At 43.4% G+C, this 14,287-nt stretch overlaps 1 protein-coding gene across 5 annotated transcripts in view; it reads left to right on the top strand.

Moving 5' to 3' along the window:
* LOC146810317 (ATP-binding cassette sub-family A member 10-like) overlaps positions 1–14,287 on the top strand; it is a 1,555,322-nt gene that overhangs the window by 860,770 nt on the left and 680,265 nt on the right. For all 5 annotated transcript variants that reach the window (XM_085617313.1, XM_085617310.1, XM_085617311.1 and 2 more), the window contains one exon: positions 2,186–2,325. In XM_085617313.1, the coding sequence (XP_085473439.1) occupies positions 2,186–2,325 (140 nt within the window). The remainder of the gene's footprint in view (positions 1–2,185; positions 2,326–14,287) is intronic.

The following is a 14,287-nucleotide window of genomic DNA, read 5'->3' as shown; positions in this document are numbered from 1 at the left end:
CTATTGAGGCCTGCACTGTATGGGTAAACTGAGGCCCATACTAGGTTCATTCATGAACGCAACGTGTACGGCCATTGATGCCAGCTACTACGCCTACTGATGTATCCTCTGTGTCCGGCCACTCAAAACCTCTACAAAGCCATACATGAATGTACACTGGATGGCCAATGAGACACAGTACAATTTCTATTCATGCATGGACTGAATAAAGTAACTCTTAAGAGACACATAGACGCATGCACAGTTGGAGATTACTGATATCTATTGCTAGGCCCATTGATGTATTCACTCTGGGGTATTACCTGCAATTACACCGCTTACCAAAAATAACAGAATCCAAATAGAAGCATGGCTTCTTCACTGTGCCGATGCCTGCTTGCATAGATTCTGATTGGAGGTATGGTGCTCTTTTTATAAATGTTCTTCATAACTGTTTGCGTGTATGTGGTATTTGTATAGCGTGAATCTCACTAAAAAACTAAAAAAGCAGAAACGTGATGTGCAGACCTCTTCACTAAAGAAACTTCTTTGACTCAGATCCGATGTCTGTTCCCTCTTGTAGTCTGAAATGCTTTCATCAATAATCAATATATGTACATGTTGAAATAAGATGTAGCTTTGGCAAAAAATGGCCAGCATAGAATACACGTTGTCACTTTTAACTATAGATTCAGATCTACAGAAAAGGCTATTTACAATAATTGGACACTAAGAGTGCTAGACTGCTGTGTATTTGAACATTTTTGAATTTTCATCCTCGTTGTCTAAAGTTAATGTTATGTGTATTTGTAAAGTGCATTAGGGTAGCCAGGTATTGAGCAGGTTTGTGAGGCTAGCCCCAGGGCGGGGAGAAGAATTATTCAAAGAACCATGTCTCAGCTTCTTATAAGATTCAAGAAGAGAGGAGGAGGCTCTGATGTGATGTGGCAGATCAGTTCTTGCTTTGGAGGTCATACAAGAGAATGCTCAATCTCCAGTTCTGTTCTGTGAAAACAAGGGATGTATGCTGCTAGAAGCAATACAAAGGGGAAGTGCCTTGATGGTAGGTGGAAATGTATGCAGCTGGTCAAGTAAGCTGAGCCTGTCTGGTGATGTGCTTTGAATGTGTGGGTAAGAAGCTTGAACTGAGCGCACTTGTATATTGGGAGTCAACTCAGCTCCATGAGGTATGGTGGATTTTGCGTGGGAGGATGAGTCTGGTGCTGCGTTTGCAGACTTTTCATGAGATGTTTAGTGATTTCGGCCTAAAGGGAGTTTCCATAGTCTAGTCTGCTGGTGATTAGTGCTTGGGTGCTGGTCTTTCTAGTGTTGTTCTGTAGCCACTATTAGATCTCAGAGTGTGTAACAGGATGTGGTGACAGCGTTTACCACCTAGACATACATGTCTAGCTTAACAATGATGTTCCAAAGGTTTATGTCATGTGAGCAGGGGGTAGGAGTGGGTCATAATGTCTGCCGGCCACTAGATCGAACCTCATGGTGAAACATCCTTTCCGAAGATCACAACTTCTGTCTTGTTTAAGTTCTGCTTGAGACAGTTTCAATTCATCCATGGAGCCACTTCGGACAGACAAGTGAGGAATTTGTTCCTTGTTTTGGGAATTTGTCCAAGAGGGCCAGTATGAGCTGCAATTCATTGGCGTAGGAGGATCTTGATCTCGCAAGCACAGATTACATTGGCCGGTGAGACCATGTAGATGTTGAAGAGGGCAGGGTTGAATGAAAAGCCATATGATTACTGCAAACAGTTAGCTATCATCATTTTACTATAATCCTGGAATACAAGGTAGGCAGCAGAATACCATTACTTTGGTTATATCTTGTGAGTGGAGTCAGTCATTGTGGGTGTTTTTCTCTATCTTTGACATTTATTTTAGTCCATGTTCAGCAAAGTAAACATTCAGGCCCTCACCAGAATCCTGGACCAGTGTGGGAAGCTGCAGTCTCTTTATTGCAGCAAAATGATGTATGGTTTAAGGTTGGCATCAGGAGGCACTTTAAAACGCATGAATCACAAAATTGAATGATTGCATATTCACTAGCATGTTAAGGTGGTGCAAATAAAGCAGATAATACAATTGGCGTATGTTGGCTGGATGAAGTCTTTTAACAAGTTCTGCAGACTTTGCAGTATTCAGAATCATCTTAGCCATCTTTTATGAGACACATTTAATTTCTTCAACAGAATGCACGTGACAGATGTTTGCAATGCTGAAGACATTACCTCTGTAGTGAAATATCACATACCTAGTGGCAAGTTATCGCGGCAGCATGAGCAGGAGATGATCTACACCTTACCATTTGACAGCATAGATTCATTTCCAGGTAAGAGGTCATTTGATAGTTCACTTTCTATTTAGCCATTAAAGGAGCAGTGATCATAGTGGGTTGAGGTGACTGATTAACTCCAATTAGTGGAAAGATATTGGTGCAGTGTAACGTGTTTCAATCGATACAAGGAATTTGATGCACCACCTCCACACGCAACCAAATCTATTCATTTATTTGGGGGGCACTGAAGAAATCCAAAGATGAGATGAAAGCGAGAAAGAAATTAAATATACTGTTTCCCTTCATCTCTACATCACATATAAGCAGTCTCCCTGACTTTACCTGCAAGGAAACACAAGGCACCATTGATGAATCTGTCATTGGCTTCAACAGTGCCCAGTTTTGCCCAGTGACAGTAAGTTCCTGCCCACCATCTTCAGCAGGTCTAACCTTTAATATTGCAAAGCATGTGTGGTGTTGTGAAGTACAAAAAGAATGACTCAATGTATCCATTCGCTCCTAGACCTTCTGTTTAGTACAATCCCAGCAATCCTCCCCCCCATCCTTGCCCTTTGATGGCCCCCATTAAAACTTGGCCCTAGGCCTACACACAATTGGATGGTACACCTCGTTTACTGGAACATAAGAAGCCATAAAATGATCTTGCATGACAGATGTTTCTTGGAAGCCAGATTATATAACACATTTGTTTAGGTTTATCCTGTTTCTCACTTTAAACAGTATAATTATGCATAGTACAAGCAATAGCTTTTTTCCTCTCTCTTTTCCGCGTTTGTTTGCTTTTTGAATAATGCAAGTAGGACATTACCCAGTTGCCTCTTTATCTCTTTTTGATCTAAAATATCTCATGTATGTATGTGCCTTCTAGACAAAAGCATAAACATATTTCTGTCATAGCCAAATGGAGACTACGATCGGAATTAGGAGCTTTGTGATAATTGTCACATTCTTATAGTTGACACAAGCCAATGAAAAATATGGGCAGAGAGTGGACGGAGCTTCAAGTCCCTACCTGAACACAGCATACCTCGCAGAGCAGCGCATGCGCTGCCCAGGCTTGACCTAAAAATGGCAAAACATAATTTTTATCTGAGGATGCTTGAACCACAAAGTTCTCAGGAAAAGAATGGGTCAATAAGAATTTTGGATCAGAAGGCATGAGCCTTTGGCACTGAGATATCTGCTTGCGAACTGCCTGGCCCAAAAAGGATTTCTTCTAGGAATCCAGCACCAGTTCTAGTAGAACTTTGTTGAAAGGCAGAAGAGGCCCCTAAGCCGCTGAAGGCCTTCTGTAAAAATGTTGCACTTGAGCTTCAGAGATAGTAGAGCAACTCAATTGCCTCTGCTGCTTTAAACAAAATGGCTGTGGCGAAGTAGACTTTTTCAGAAGGAGGGCCCTTAAGTATAGAGAAGATTGCCCTCTGGAGGACCTTTCAAAGACACAGGCTTTCTGAAGGTCGAAGTAAAGCCCAGATTACTGTTATGTTAATGGGATTGAGGCCAGTGAGGCAAAACTTTGAAGTCACTATTGCAGGCCAGAAACACAAACATAGGAAATCATTGTATATTAATAATACAAAATTAGGGAAAACATAAAGCAAAAATTAAAGAGATTTCCATACTAGAAAATTAGGTTATTGAAAAAAAAAGCCATAAATAAATCAATGATCTACAAAAAACTGATGAGCAATTTCCCGGATGAGGTGACAGAGGTAAAGCAAAAATGGAAAAGAGGCCATTGCCATTTAGATGAAGAGAACAGAGAGGAGCCTAGTTGGGAGGAGAGTAGGATCACACCAAGGAAAGTAGCAATGAAGAAGTGTTTAACGTGGTCCAAATTAAACTGCTGCATAGAACATACCGCAAAACATCTGCCATTCCAGAGCATGGTTACAGGTTATATACAGTTGAATATTTCATTAAGGAGATGTGGCTGAAACAAACATTCTTTCACACACAGTGGGATGCCCCAAAGTTACTAACGACTGGCTGAACACTAATACATAACATTTTGTTGTAATACTTGCCTGGCAGTAGCTGGACAAAATACTGCTAGGCTTTGAAAAGAGTTAGGACCAGCCTATGATGAACCGATTTTAGATATGGATTGCTCAATGTTGCAAAAGAAAGAAACGAAAAAAAGCAGGGGCAGCCCACACATGTCAAAAAATTTGAGGAAATGTAATGAAACATATTATGATTCAGAATAATGCTATTATAAGATCGAATAAAGGTAAAGTCTGGAAATGTAAACTCTGAATAGGGAATCACTCAACCACTTTTACCCCAGTCAAATCCAATTTGTAGAAAAAAGTAAAATAAGACAAAATATCTTGCTTAATGTGTTACAAAACAGGATGCCTTGTAATACTGTGTAACAAAACTAAATGAAGAGTATCTTGCCAATATAAAAGGAAACGTGTATTTCTGATAAATAGAAAAAAACAATAAAAATAGTTTGTTTTAAAAAACGCATTAAAAAATATGATGAATCTATCTAGGTTTACAGCTCTCCTCATGCCAAATTAAAAAGAGCACAGCCGTCCTATATAATTTTAGCTAGGTGGCAATAGACTTGAGCTTAAAGCTGAAAAGGGGTCGGTCATCTGCTTCTGGATGAACTCACAGAGCTTGGCTGATTGTTTAAACTCTATGGTGGACCCATGACAGCAAATGGTATGAATGGTTTCATAGCATTCATTTGTCTGAGCTGCTCCATGTCTTTCTTGGTGAACTCCTCAGAGGATGTAACATAGCATAGTACCTATTCTTATGGTTGGCTTGTGTGATGCCCCGGCGTGAAGTCCATAGCACATGGCACACTTGATGCAAGATTGCACCTCCTAATGGTAGAACCCTTTATCTACAGGAACTTTCCATTATCCATGTTCAATATGATCTCAACTGTGTGATATAGGCTACTCCAAAGTTGGTAGGTGTACTTATACACAATTCCTCTATTCTCACACTCCTCTCCTACACCCACGCCTAGGTGAAGCTACACATTTTCTGCACTGCGGTTTGCCTTGGGTCTGCAGTACACTTGAAACACCAAAGCACCTTACACACACACACACACACACACACACACAAACACTCACACACACAATCCAACCATATCCTAGCCAGTAGTGATTAATATCCTTTCAGTAACTCTTCTCTTCAAATTTACACATAAAACACAATAGGATAAAAAAGAGCACAACTCAGATCCTTACGTATAACATTGAAACACTACACATGCACCCACACAGAGTAAAGTACTACCCATCCGCAAATGCTCTACAGCGCCTCATCAGTAATATGAAGCATAATTTAAAAGGCAGTACAATACAATAAACAGTTCAAACAAAGCGCACAGATAAAATTTCAAGCCAAAAATACTACAGAACAATAGACCTACAAAGCGCATAGTAATAGGTGACCATATTGCTCTGGATACTCCATCTCCTGCCCATGTAGGATAAGTGGACCGTGCTCACGCGCGCAAAGTAAATAAAAAGTTAATGAAAATGCACCCTGCCTCATTTTGTAAAGTGAAAGTAACCGTCTCCAATATGCGAGTATAAATTTTGATCAGAGGACTATTTGTACTACAGTTTGACACAGAACTACAGCCATATTTTTTAGTAGTTTAGTTGAAAGGGCAGAAATGAAGCAAAAGCATTTGGAAAGCAATCGTTCTCGCATTTGTGAGAGTTTAAGCTATTTTCATTGTAAATGACAAAGCCTTTTATTTATGTTGCCAAAACATAAATAAAAGGCATTCTCTTTTACAATGCAAATAGCTCAAACTCGCGTAAATGTGAGACCTATTGCATTGCAAATGTTTATTTTGGCTTTCCTAGCATTGTTGCTGTTAGCTGCTCAAGTGGCTTGTTTTCAGCTGTGAAGAGTGCAACAGGGTCAGCACCAGTGGCCTGGTGTCCTGCCCATAAATGCACACTTGCAGAGCAAGAAATAAAAACAAGCTCACAAATGCAAGTTAGTGGGCATATTAAAGCAAATTTGGGTAGAAAGCAGTTTTTAAACAAGAACTTTTGTTTTCAGCTGATCCTCGTTTGTTTGCAAGCGACTAATGAGGATTAGCTGAAAACACAAGGGCTTGCAAAGTAAACTAGGATTGGATGAAAACAGAAGAGCTTGTTTAAAAACTGTTTTCTACCCAAATCTGGTTTATTATGCCCACTAAATTGCATTCTATTTTGGCAGCTTCTAACTTCACAATCCAGACATAAGTATTTTACCAAAGACAGCCTTTTCCCACTGTCTATAGTAATGATTATTTTGGGAACTGCTTTCTTTACCTGCATCCCGTGGAAAGTCACGGATCCTGCCTCTTCCTCTTCCATGGCCTGCCTGCGAGGGGGGAAGCTCACAGGTCCTGCCTCCGCCTCGTCCATGGCCTGCCTGCGGGGATCAGAGCTCACGGGTCCGGCCTCCGCCTTGTCCATGGCCTGCCTGCCTGCAAGGCTCAAAGTGGAAGAAGGCGGGTCTTGGGCAGCAGCGGAGCACTCACTGCAACCAGAGAAGAGTCTGCGTGTGCTGTGTGTGCTGGTGAGGAGGTGGACGGAGTAAAGGATGGTGAAGGTTGGCCCAATATGAAAAACAAAATAAAGCACAAACACAATGCGAAAAAATAAAATAAAGCACAAACAATCCGAAAAAATTTAAATAGAGCACAGACAGACAGGGTATGTGGACACCATACTACGCCAAGAAGAAGAATGACAGGTGAAGTGAAGCTAAAGCAGTAAGCAGAAATTAGTGGTAAAGCAACTATTAATTCAAAAAAAGAACTAACTTCTAAGCCACAGTATAAAGAGGCTTTGCAAATAAGAAATAGTGCCTGCATTACAGCGGACGGACACTAATTAAGGTTAACTAATATGTACTTGAACGGCGCTCCTGCACTCTACAGGGAAGTGACGTATCTGGAGCCCGAATGAATGAGGAAGCTGCAAAGAAGATCGACGTCGGAAACAACCTATGGTAAGCAGCAGGTGGGATTTTACTCGGTATAAAGACTACTGGGAGACTTGCAGACAGCGCATGCGCGCTGATGCTCGACCTAACAAATTTGATAGTTTGTCCAAGCTCTTCCAGCATTCAATTCCTATTAGGTAGTCCTTCCCTTAATGAGTATTAGGCCAATAACCTTTAATTCCTCCTAATGCTAGTCTAATTGAAAAGCATCATCCTTCATTGGATTCCTTCCTCAAAAGTGACGTGTTTCTAAAGGGAACGTGAAACGCGTAAGGAGATTCCCTTCCTCGACCCTTCCACCATTTTGTAGTCTCCCTGGGAGCAGACATGGAACAACAAACTGGGGCATGCTCAGGCAGCAATAAAGAAAATCAAGACTTGGACCGACGATGCTGCATATATGGCTCACAGGAAAACAAGCCACGTTCCAAGATACCTTACTACGGGGCCAGTAAGCTCCTGCGCTTACATCATCAGGGTTGCGCACTTGTATTACACAAAGTGCTTAGTTGTGACTATGTAAGCTGCTTTATAATGATCACCACTGAGTGGGATGAGGACCTATATAGATTTTATGTCCATTTATTTATATGTACATTTCTGTTATGTATATTGTCGTGTAGTTCCTATAAATACTTTACAGGATCTTTACGTTCGGACAACATACACTGTAGGATTAGTGTCAGACTGATTCTAACCACCCCCACCAGATATGTTGGCCTTCTGTATCAGCTAACTCACAGTGCCACTAGAATCTGCTCTTACAAAGGAGAAAATAGTTCTTCGCAACCATCGAACATGAAAACCCTGTTCCCTCAGTACCGTGGAAACAGTGTACTACTTTTCGCTCAGTCACTCATGCTCACTTAGTCTCAGAGAGATACACAGAATAAACAGTCTGGACGTTTTTCAATAAGCATTTATTGAACAGTTGTTATTCTAGTGTAAAATAGATGAGCTGCAACAACCACTAGACAGTAATAGATACAAATGATTAGAAGCACTATGAAAGTAAAAGGATGATTGAGTTCTACCATCTTCCAAGAATCATGAATATGTACGAGTAAATAAAATACATGATAATAAAAGTGCTTACTACTACGATGCCTCCCTAACTAGATGCAGCTAAGTGTACCTAGCATGTGTGTAGGTGTTAAGCCAAGAATCCCTCTAGGATAAAGTCAGCCCCATTACCTGGATTGAGAGACTGTGGGACCCCGTCCTGGTCTTGGGTTGGACACCCCACAAGGGATGTTAGACCACTGCGAGCTGGAGTATCTGCATGCAGGAACCTCAGCATCTTTGGTCAGTGCCTCGGCCGGGAAGTCCTGGTCTCCTCTGCCTGTCATAGCAAGATGTGATGTATATATACCCATAGGTCTCCCCGGGGGTTCTACCTCGCTGTATTACTTTGTGGGACTTAGGATGACGTCGGGAATTAACTTTGTATATAGATATTATACAGGCGATGGAAGCCCTGCTGTGCTTCCAAGAATCCTCATGCATAATGTATGAGGCTTTTACCAGGGAAAATCCTGCATTCTGTGTGCAGTGTTGTATCTAGGCAAAAGGTCAGTCCCTAAGAACCGTTATGTATGTAATGTAGGGGGAATATAAGTGAAGGGTTATGACGATGCCTATATGGAATATAACAATATTGCCCGGCACATATTAAAACTGAACTGAACTAAATTACTACTCAGAAGAGTGTTTAAATAATACTCTAAGTTTTTATGCCACTCTGTCATCCCAAATACAATAGTTACTTATCGTCTACCGTAATTTGCCCCCAATTGCTGTCAAAAGTGACCCTCACTTGTAAAAACAAAGACTCCAGCTGCAGCATATTTGGGGGATGAAAGAAGTTTTTTTGTTGGTGGTAATATGTGACAAGAATGTTTATGCCTATTTGTTGTGTGGGCAATTGATGTGTTCTGCTGTTTTCTGTGTTACTGTGCTTTAGTGTTACATTATTGCAAAATGATGCTGTGCTGCGTTCTGTTTTGATAGTTTTTTTGTGTTGTACAATTAATTTTTTTATTGTGTTACGTTGCATTGTGTTTGTTATTGTTTTATGTTGTGCTGGTTAGTTTAGATATCTCAAAAACTAATACTAAATTTCCATCCGAAAGCTTTTTATAACCAAAGACACCATGACAAGCAACCATTTAATACTGTTTAAAAATACTAAAAGGCAGCTGCTTCAGCTCTTCAACCATTCAAACACCAGTCACCCCAGATCTGTGACAAACACTATGAGCCATATCACATAAAGCAAACACTATGACACTAAAGTTAGACTCAATCTCTAAGCCAGTATTGGGTAGGCTGGTGTCTTAAGTAGGTAAAGTAGGGAAGATACTCGACCTAGATATTTTACCACCTTAGACAGTGGCAAACACTCATGCATGTGAAAAAAGAGTACCCAACATAACAGCATAATAAAGTACACTCTTATGAGGATTAAACAAAAAATAAGACACGCCTGCCAAAATATGATGTAAAAAGTAAAAACCCACCTACTTAAAAGCAGTAGTGTAGCAAGCTGCCTCTCTTTATACTATACCAGAAAGATGTATAGTGTACAGAGAGTCCTGTGGATCCGCAGACGTTTTGCAGAGGCTAAAGTAGATAATATTAAGGTTCTCTTTTGTGGTAGTGTGTGTGAGAAGTTGTCCTGGTATATGCTGTCCACTAGTTATAGTGGGCACCTTGCACCAGTCCAAACAGCCCCTTATTGATGATAGGTTAAAGACAACCTTTATTGAAAGCTATTCTAGTGGTAGCTATGGAGAGCAGCCTTCAGGCTAAGTCTTGAAGGAATGTAAAGCAGCTTGTTTTACCAGTCTATAAATTCTTGAATGGCTAAATGAAAGGAAACCACACCAGGTATATATGTATTTATTACTAAACACACCCCTCTAGTCTCTTTATGAGGCTAGAGGCAAAAGCACATGTTACACTTCAAATAAACAGTTAAGTAGCAGGAAATACACGTTAGGCCCTAGGGGCGAGCAAAACCATATACTAAAATAGTGGTATAAGAACCACGACTTAACTAGACACAAGGCCTAGAGCCTGTAGAATCGCTGGGACCCCAAGGAACCACCCAAGGTAGTGACACAGGGGACCCACGGGGCCGTGTGCAGTGTGAGAACACAGCTGCGAGCTCCTGTTAGCTTCAATGGAGAAAGTCACGGTTAGATGTTTTTTTTTTTTTTATTCTTTTTATTAAACCAATTCGACTGTCATACAGCAGATATTCAGTGGCAGGCGACTTCAGTTACAATCGGTCACAAATTACATAATTCAATACATGTTTCAAACAGTGTTTCCTAGCCGTTAGGGGGTTACATGAGCCTCATCAGCAGTTCGTCTGCTCGGTGGGGGACACACATCACCTCTATAGTGGTTCCAAGCTCCCCATACCTTATTCCACTTTCCGGGGCAACCCCTGGCTTCAAACACCGACTTTTCCCTCCGCATGCACCAATCTAGGTCCTCTTTCCACTTCCCCAGACCGGGTGGCTGCACCGCACCCCACAATTGCGCGATGTTTCACGGTTAGATTTTTAAAGATTAGGGACACTTAGAGATCAAAACCCACAGGAGCACCAGAGTACTCTTGTTACCTCACCCAGGGAATCCGGGTGCATAGGTGTCAAATGGTGTCTGGTCACGTCATCGTTTTCAATGGAAGCTATTGAAGAAGTGCTGCTGCCGGGAAGATGCGAAGTGTTCGAAGAGATCCAAGCCTGGATCGAAGACGTGACGAACCTGAAAGCAGAGGGGAGAGAGTCTGGGTCACTTGCCAGTGACCAGGGGCACGATAGACAAATGCCAACTGATATTGGGTATTTCAGGTGAAGAAGGCGAAGCTTGACTCTTCAGCCACGAGGACCAGGAGGCGTCGAGGATGACCAGGAGCTGGATTCGAGCTGTCCCCCAAAGGATGTCGAGTGCTGCAGCATCGGTGCCCGGATTGGACACAACAAGCCTTGGCAACAACAACCCATGCAGAAAGGAGAAAGATGCTTCGGTGGAGACCAGCAAGGTCTGAGGGACTCACCACATGATGGGGAGTCAGGGCACGTCCAGAGCAACCAGAGAAGCCCAAAGAAAATCAGAATTGCCTTCACAGGGACCTACCAGTCGACAGACCAGGGATCACAAAGGAGTCTCAAGCGGAGATACAAGAAGCAGGCTCACGGAAAACACTCGTGGAGTGTAGGGCCACAATCTTCAGTGCAAAAGGTGCTCGGGGCTTGGGCTACAAATAACCCAAAGCACAAGTTCAAGAGATGTCGAGAAGTCGATGCACTTGCAAAGTTCCAGTTCCACGTCACTCACGATGGCTGCGGGTTTCAGCTTTGCTGGGGATTTGGGTCGTCATCTCAGAAGTCTGGAAATCCTCTTCCTGGGCTGCAGATACATCAGAGTCTGTCTGGAGCTTCAGAGATGCAGACCAGCAATTGCTTTGTTGGTGCCTGCCAAGCAGGGGAGTCACTCCTTGACCTCAAGGGAGATTTCTTCCATCCTCTAGTCTTGAGTAGAGCGTCGAAGTTCCAGGATTCAGTTGCAGAGTTTCGTCCAGGGATATCTAAAGTCCTGTTGCCAGGGGTTCCTACTTTATACCCAAGAAAGGGGTTGGACTAACTCAGGGGACCCACCTATGAGAGGGTTTGGAAAGAGGGGTGGCTACACTCATTTCCTTTGTCCAGTTTCATGCCAGAGCAGAGGCTGGTAGCCCCTGAACCGGTTTGAGCTGGACTATGCACAGGGACACTAAATGTGCCCCCAGTGCAGGACATCAAAGCACTCTCAGAGTGCACCCACCGAGTCCTATTACACTAAAGCCTGTCTGGGAGGTGGTGACACCTCCCTGTGACAGGAAACCTATTGTCCAGTCCTCCCCTGCTGGAGTTTCGGTCAGCAGCAGGAGGCCAGACTGGTGTCTGTGGCTGCAGCATCCATTTTGTGATGCCAGGGCTCTTTTAAGTTGGTACCGGGTATACCGGTGCTGACATATCTCTCCCTCTAGAAGGGTGGGATCATACTTCCACATCAGTTAGTGGTGTGGGGGTATGATTCCAAGTTGTTTGACACCAAACACGACATGTTTCCGTGCAGCCAGTCCAAAGTTAGCATTTACTGTTTGGTTATAATCCACTTAAGAGTATATGGCCAGGCTACCCCACTGACAACCCCGGAGGATAGATTCCGAAGGCTGCTGAGGGTCTCAGTTCATGCCTGGGCACCCTCTCACATATAACCAAGCACCCTGTCCTCAGGATTGATAAGGCCTGCCATAGGGGTGGCTGATAGGTTTCTATGTGCAGTGATAGGTGAGGTATAGTGAACCTATACCTCAGTAAGGGGTGCATGCACCACCTTACCCAGGCTGCAGTAGCAGACCTGTGGTGTCATTTTGGAGGGCTTTCCAGGGGTGGCATAATACATGCTTTAGCCCCTGGTAGGCCTCTGGGGTACCTATGCCCTGGGTACATAGTATACCATACACTAGGGACTTATAAGGGCACCTCAGAATCCAATCTGTTATGTACCTAGGGCACATGGAATCAATTTAGAGAGGAAGCAGCTAGGCTGGGGTCCTGAATAGCAGGGCCCCAGCCAGACTAAAGTAAAAAAACAGTGCTACAGCAGCAAAAAGTGCGGGCAACCATAAGAGGCAGATCCTACTCTCCTACAGTGTGGGTGAGCAGTTAGGCTTATCAGAAGGTAGGGTTAAGTATTTGTTGCACACACAGTGGCAGTAAATGAGACACACCCTCATTTTACAAATTCAAGGCCAATTTACAAAAATAATACTTGGTTATATTTTTGATACAGAACCACAGAGCATTTACTTGTGTAAATACGTTTTGCAAGAAAAATACTTCACAGTTTAGAAAAAGGACACCGTGCAATTTTCAGACTTTGCAATGTTACTATGGGAGGAAGAAATCTTTCAGCATACATATAGATAACATCGACTTACAAGGCCAGTCTTCAGGAGTTAGGATCAGTATTGAGCAAGGTTAAGTTTAGCACCAACAGTGCATCACCAGCCGCACAGGGGCGGCCGGGTGCAGATTGCAAGTGCGAGGTTGGGTGCCCAATACAAATCAATGGGGACTGGATCAATAGGACAGAGGCTGCTTGGAAGGGGCACAAATTAGCACCAACACTACACCACCAGTGGCGCACAGGTGGCCGGGTGCAGGGTGCCAGCACAGAGTTGGGTGCTAAATGAAAAGAAATGGAGAAAGGCCAAGTCGGAAAAGGGCTACAGACTCAGGCCAGAAGGCCGGTTGAAGGAAACCAGCATCTGGAGAGGTGCGTTGCAATGCTTAGGGACATAGAGACACCGTTTATCTTTTTCACCAAGGTCCAGGGCTGACGGGTGCAGGGGTGTCTTTTGGTGTCAGAAACAGCTTACCAGAGCAGGTCGTGGTTGAGGGGGTCTCCATGCAGAGGCTCCAGGCGATGTGGAGGAGTCCAGAAGAGGTCAGCTCACGGTGGACTTGGACTATGGAGTGCTTGGGAACCTTGTTGGAACTGGTAGGCCACTTGGACTCGAGCCGGAGCCATCGGGTGCAGAGGTGGAACCAGGGGCAGGCTTTGGGGTTCTCAAGGTCACAGAGTCTTTGAAGAGTTTGCTGGTGAACAGATCCGCTGTTCTCTGGAGATCCAGATTTTTCTTGAAGGCAGGTAGATCTACCGAGGTTTTGTAGGCCGCTGGGCTGCTGGACGAGATGTCTTTTGGAGCAGGTTTGTCAAGAGCGACAGACAGGTTGTTAGGGCCGGGGCTAAGTCAGTAGCTCTCTTCAGTCTTCTCTGGTGGTGCGACTCTATAGTGTCACCTAAATACTAGATTTAGGGGTGTTACAAGGGAGTGACAGGTTGTGGCCAATGGGCCCCTTGGGGTGTCTACACCCCCTATTATTCCCACCTCTTGTGGGAAGGGGACGTAAATCTAGCTCTGATTGGATAAGTCCCACTATCTTCA

The sequence above is a fragment of the Triturus cristatus genome, chromosome 7 (assembly GCF_964204655.1).
Source record: "Triturus cristatus chromosome 7, aTriCri1.1, whole genome shotgun sequence".
Classification (NCBI taxonomy): Eukaryota; Metazoa; Chordata; class Amphibia; order Caudata; family Salamandridae; genus Triturus; species Triturus cristatus.
The sequence above is the reverse complement of the archived record's forward strand: the minus strand, read 5'-3'. Positions and strand labels throughout refer to the sequence as shown.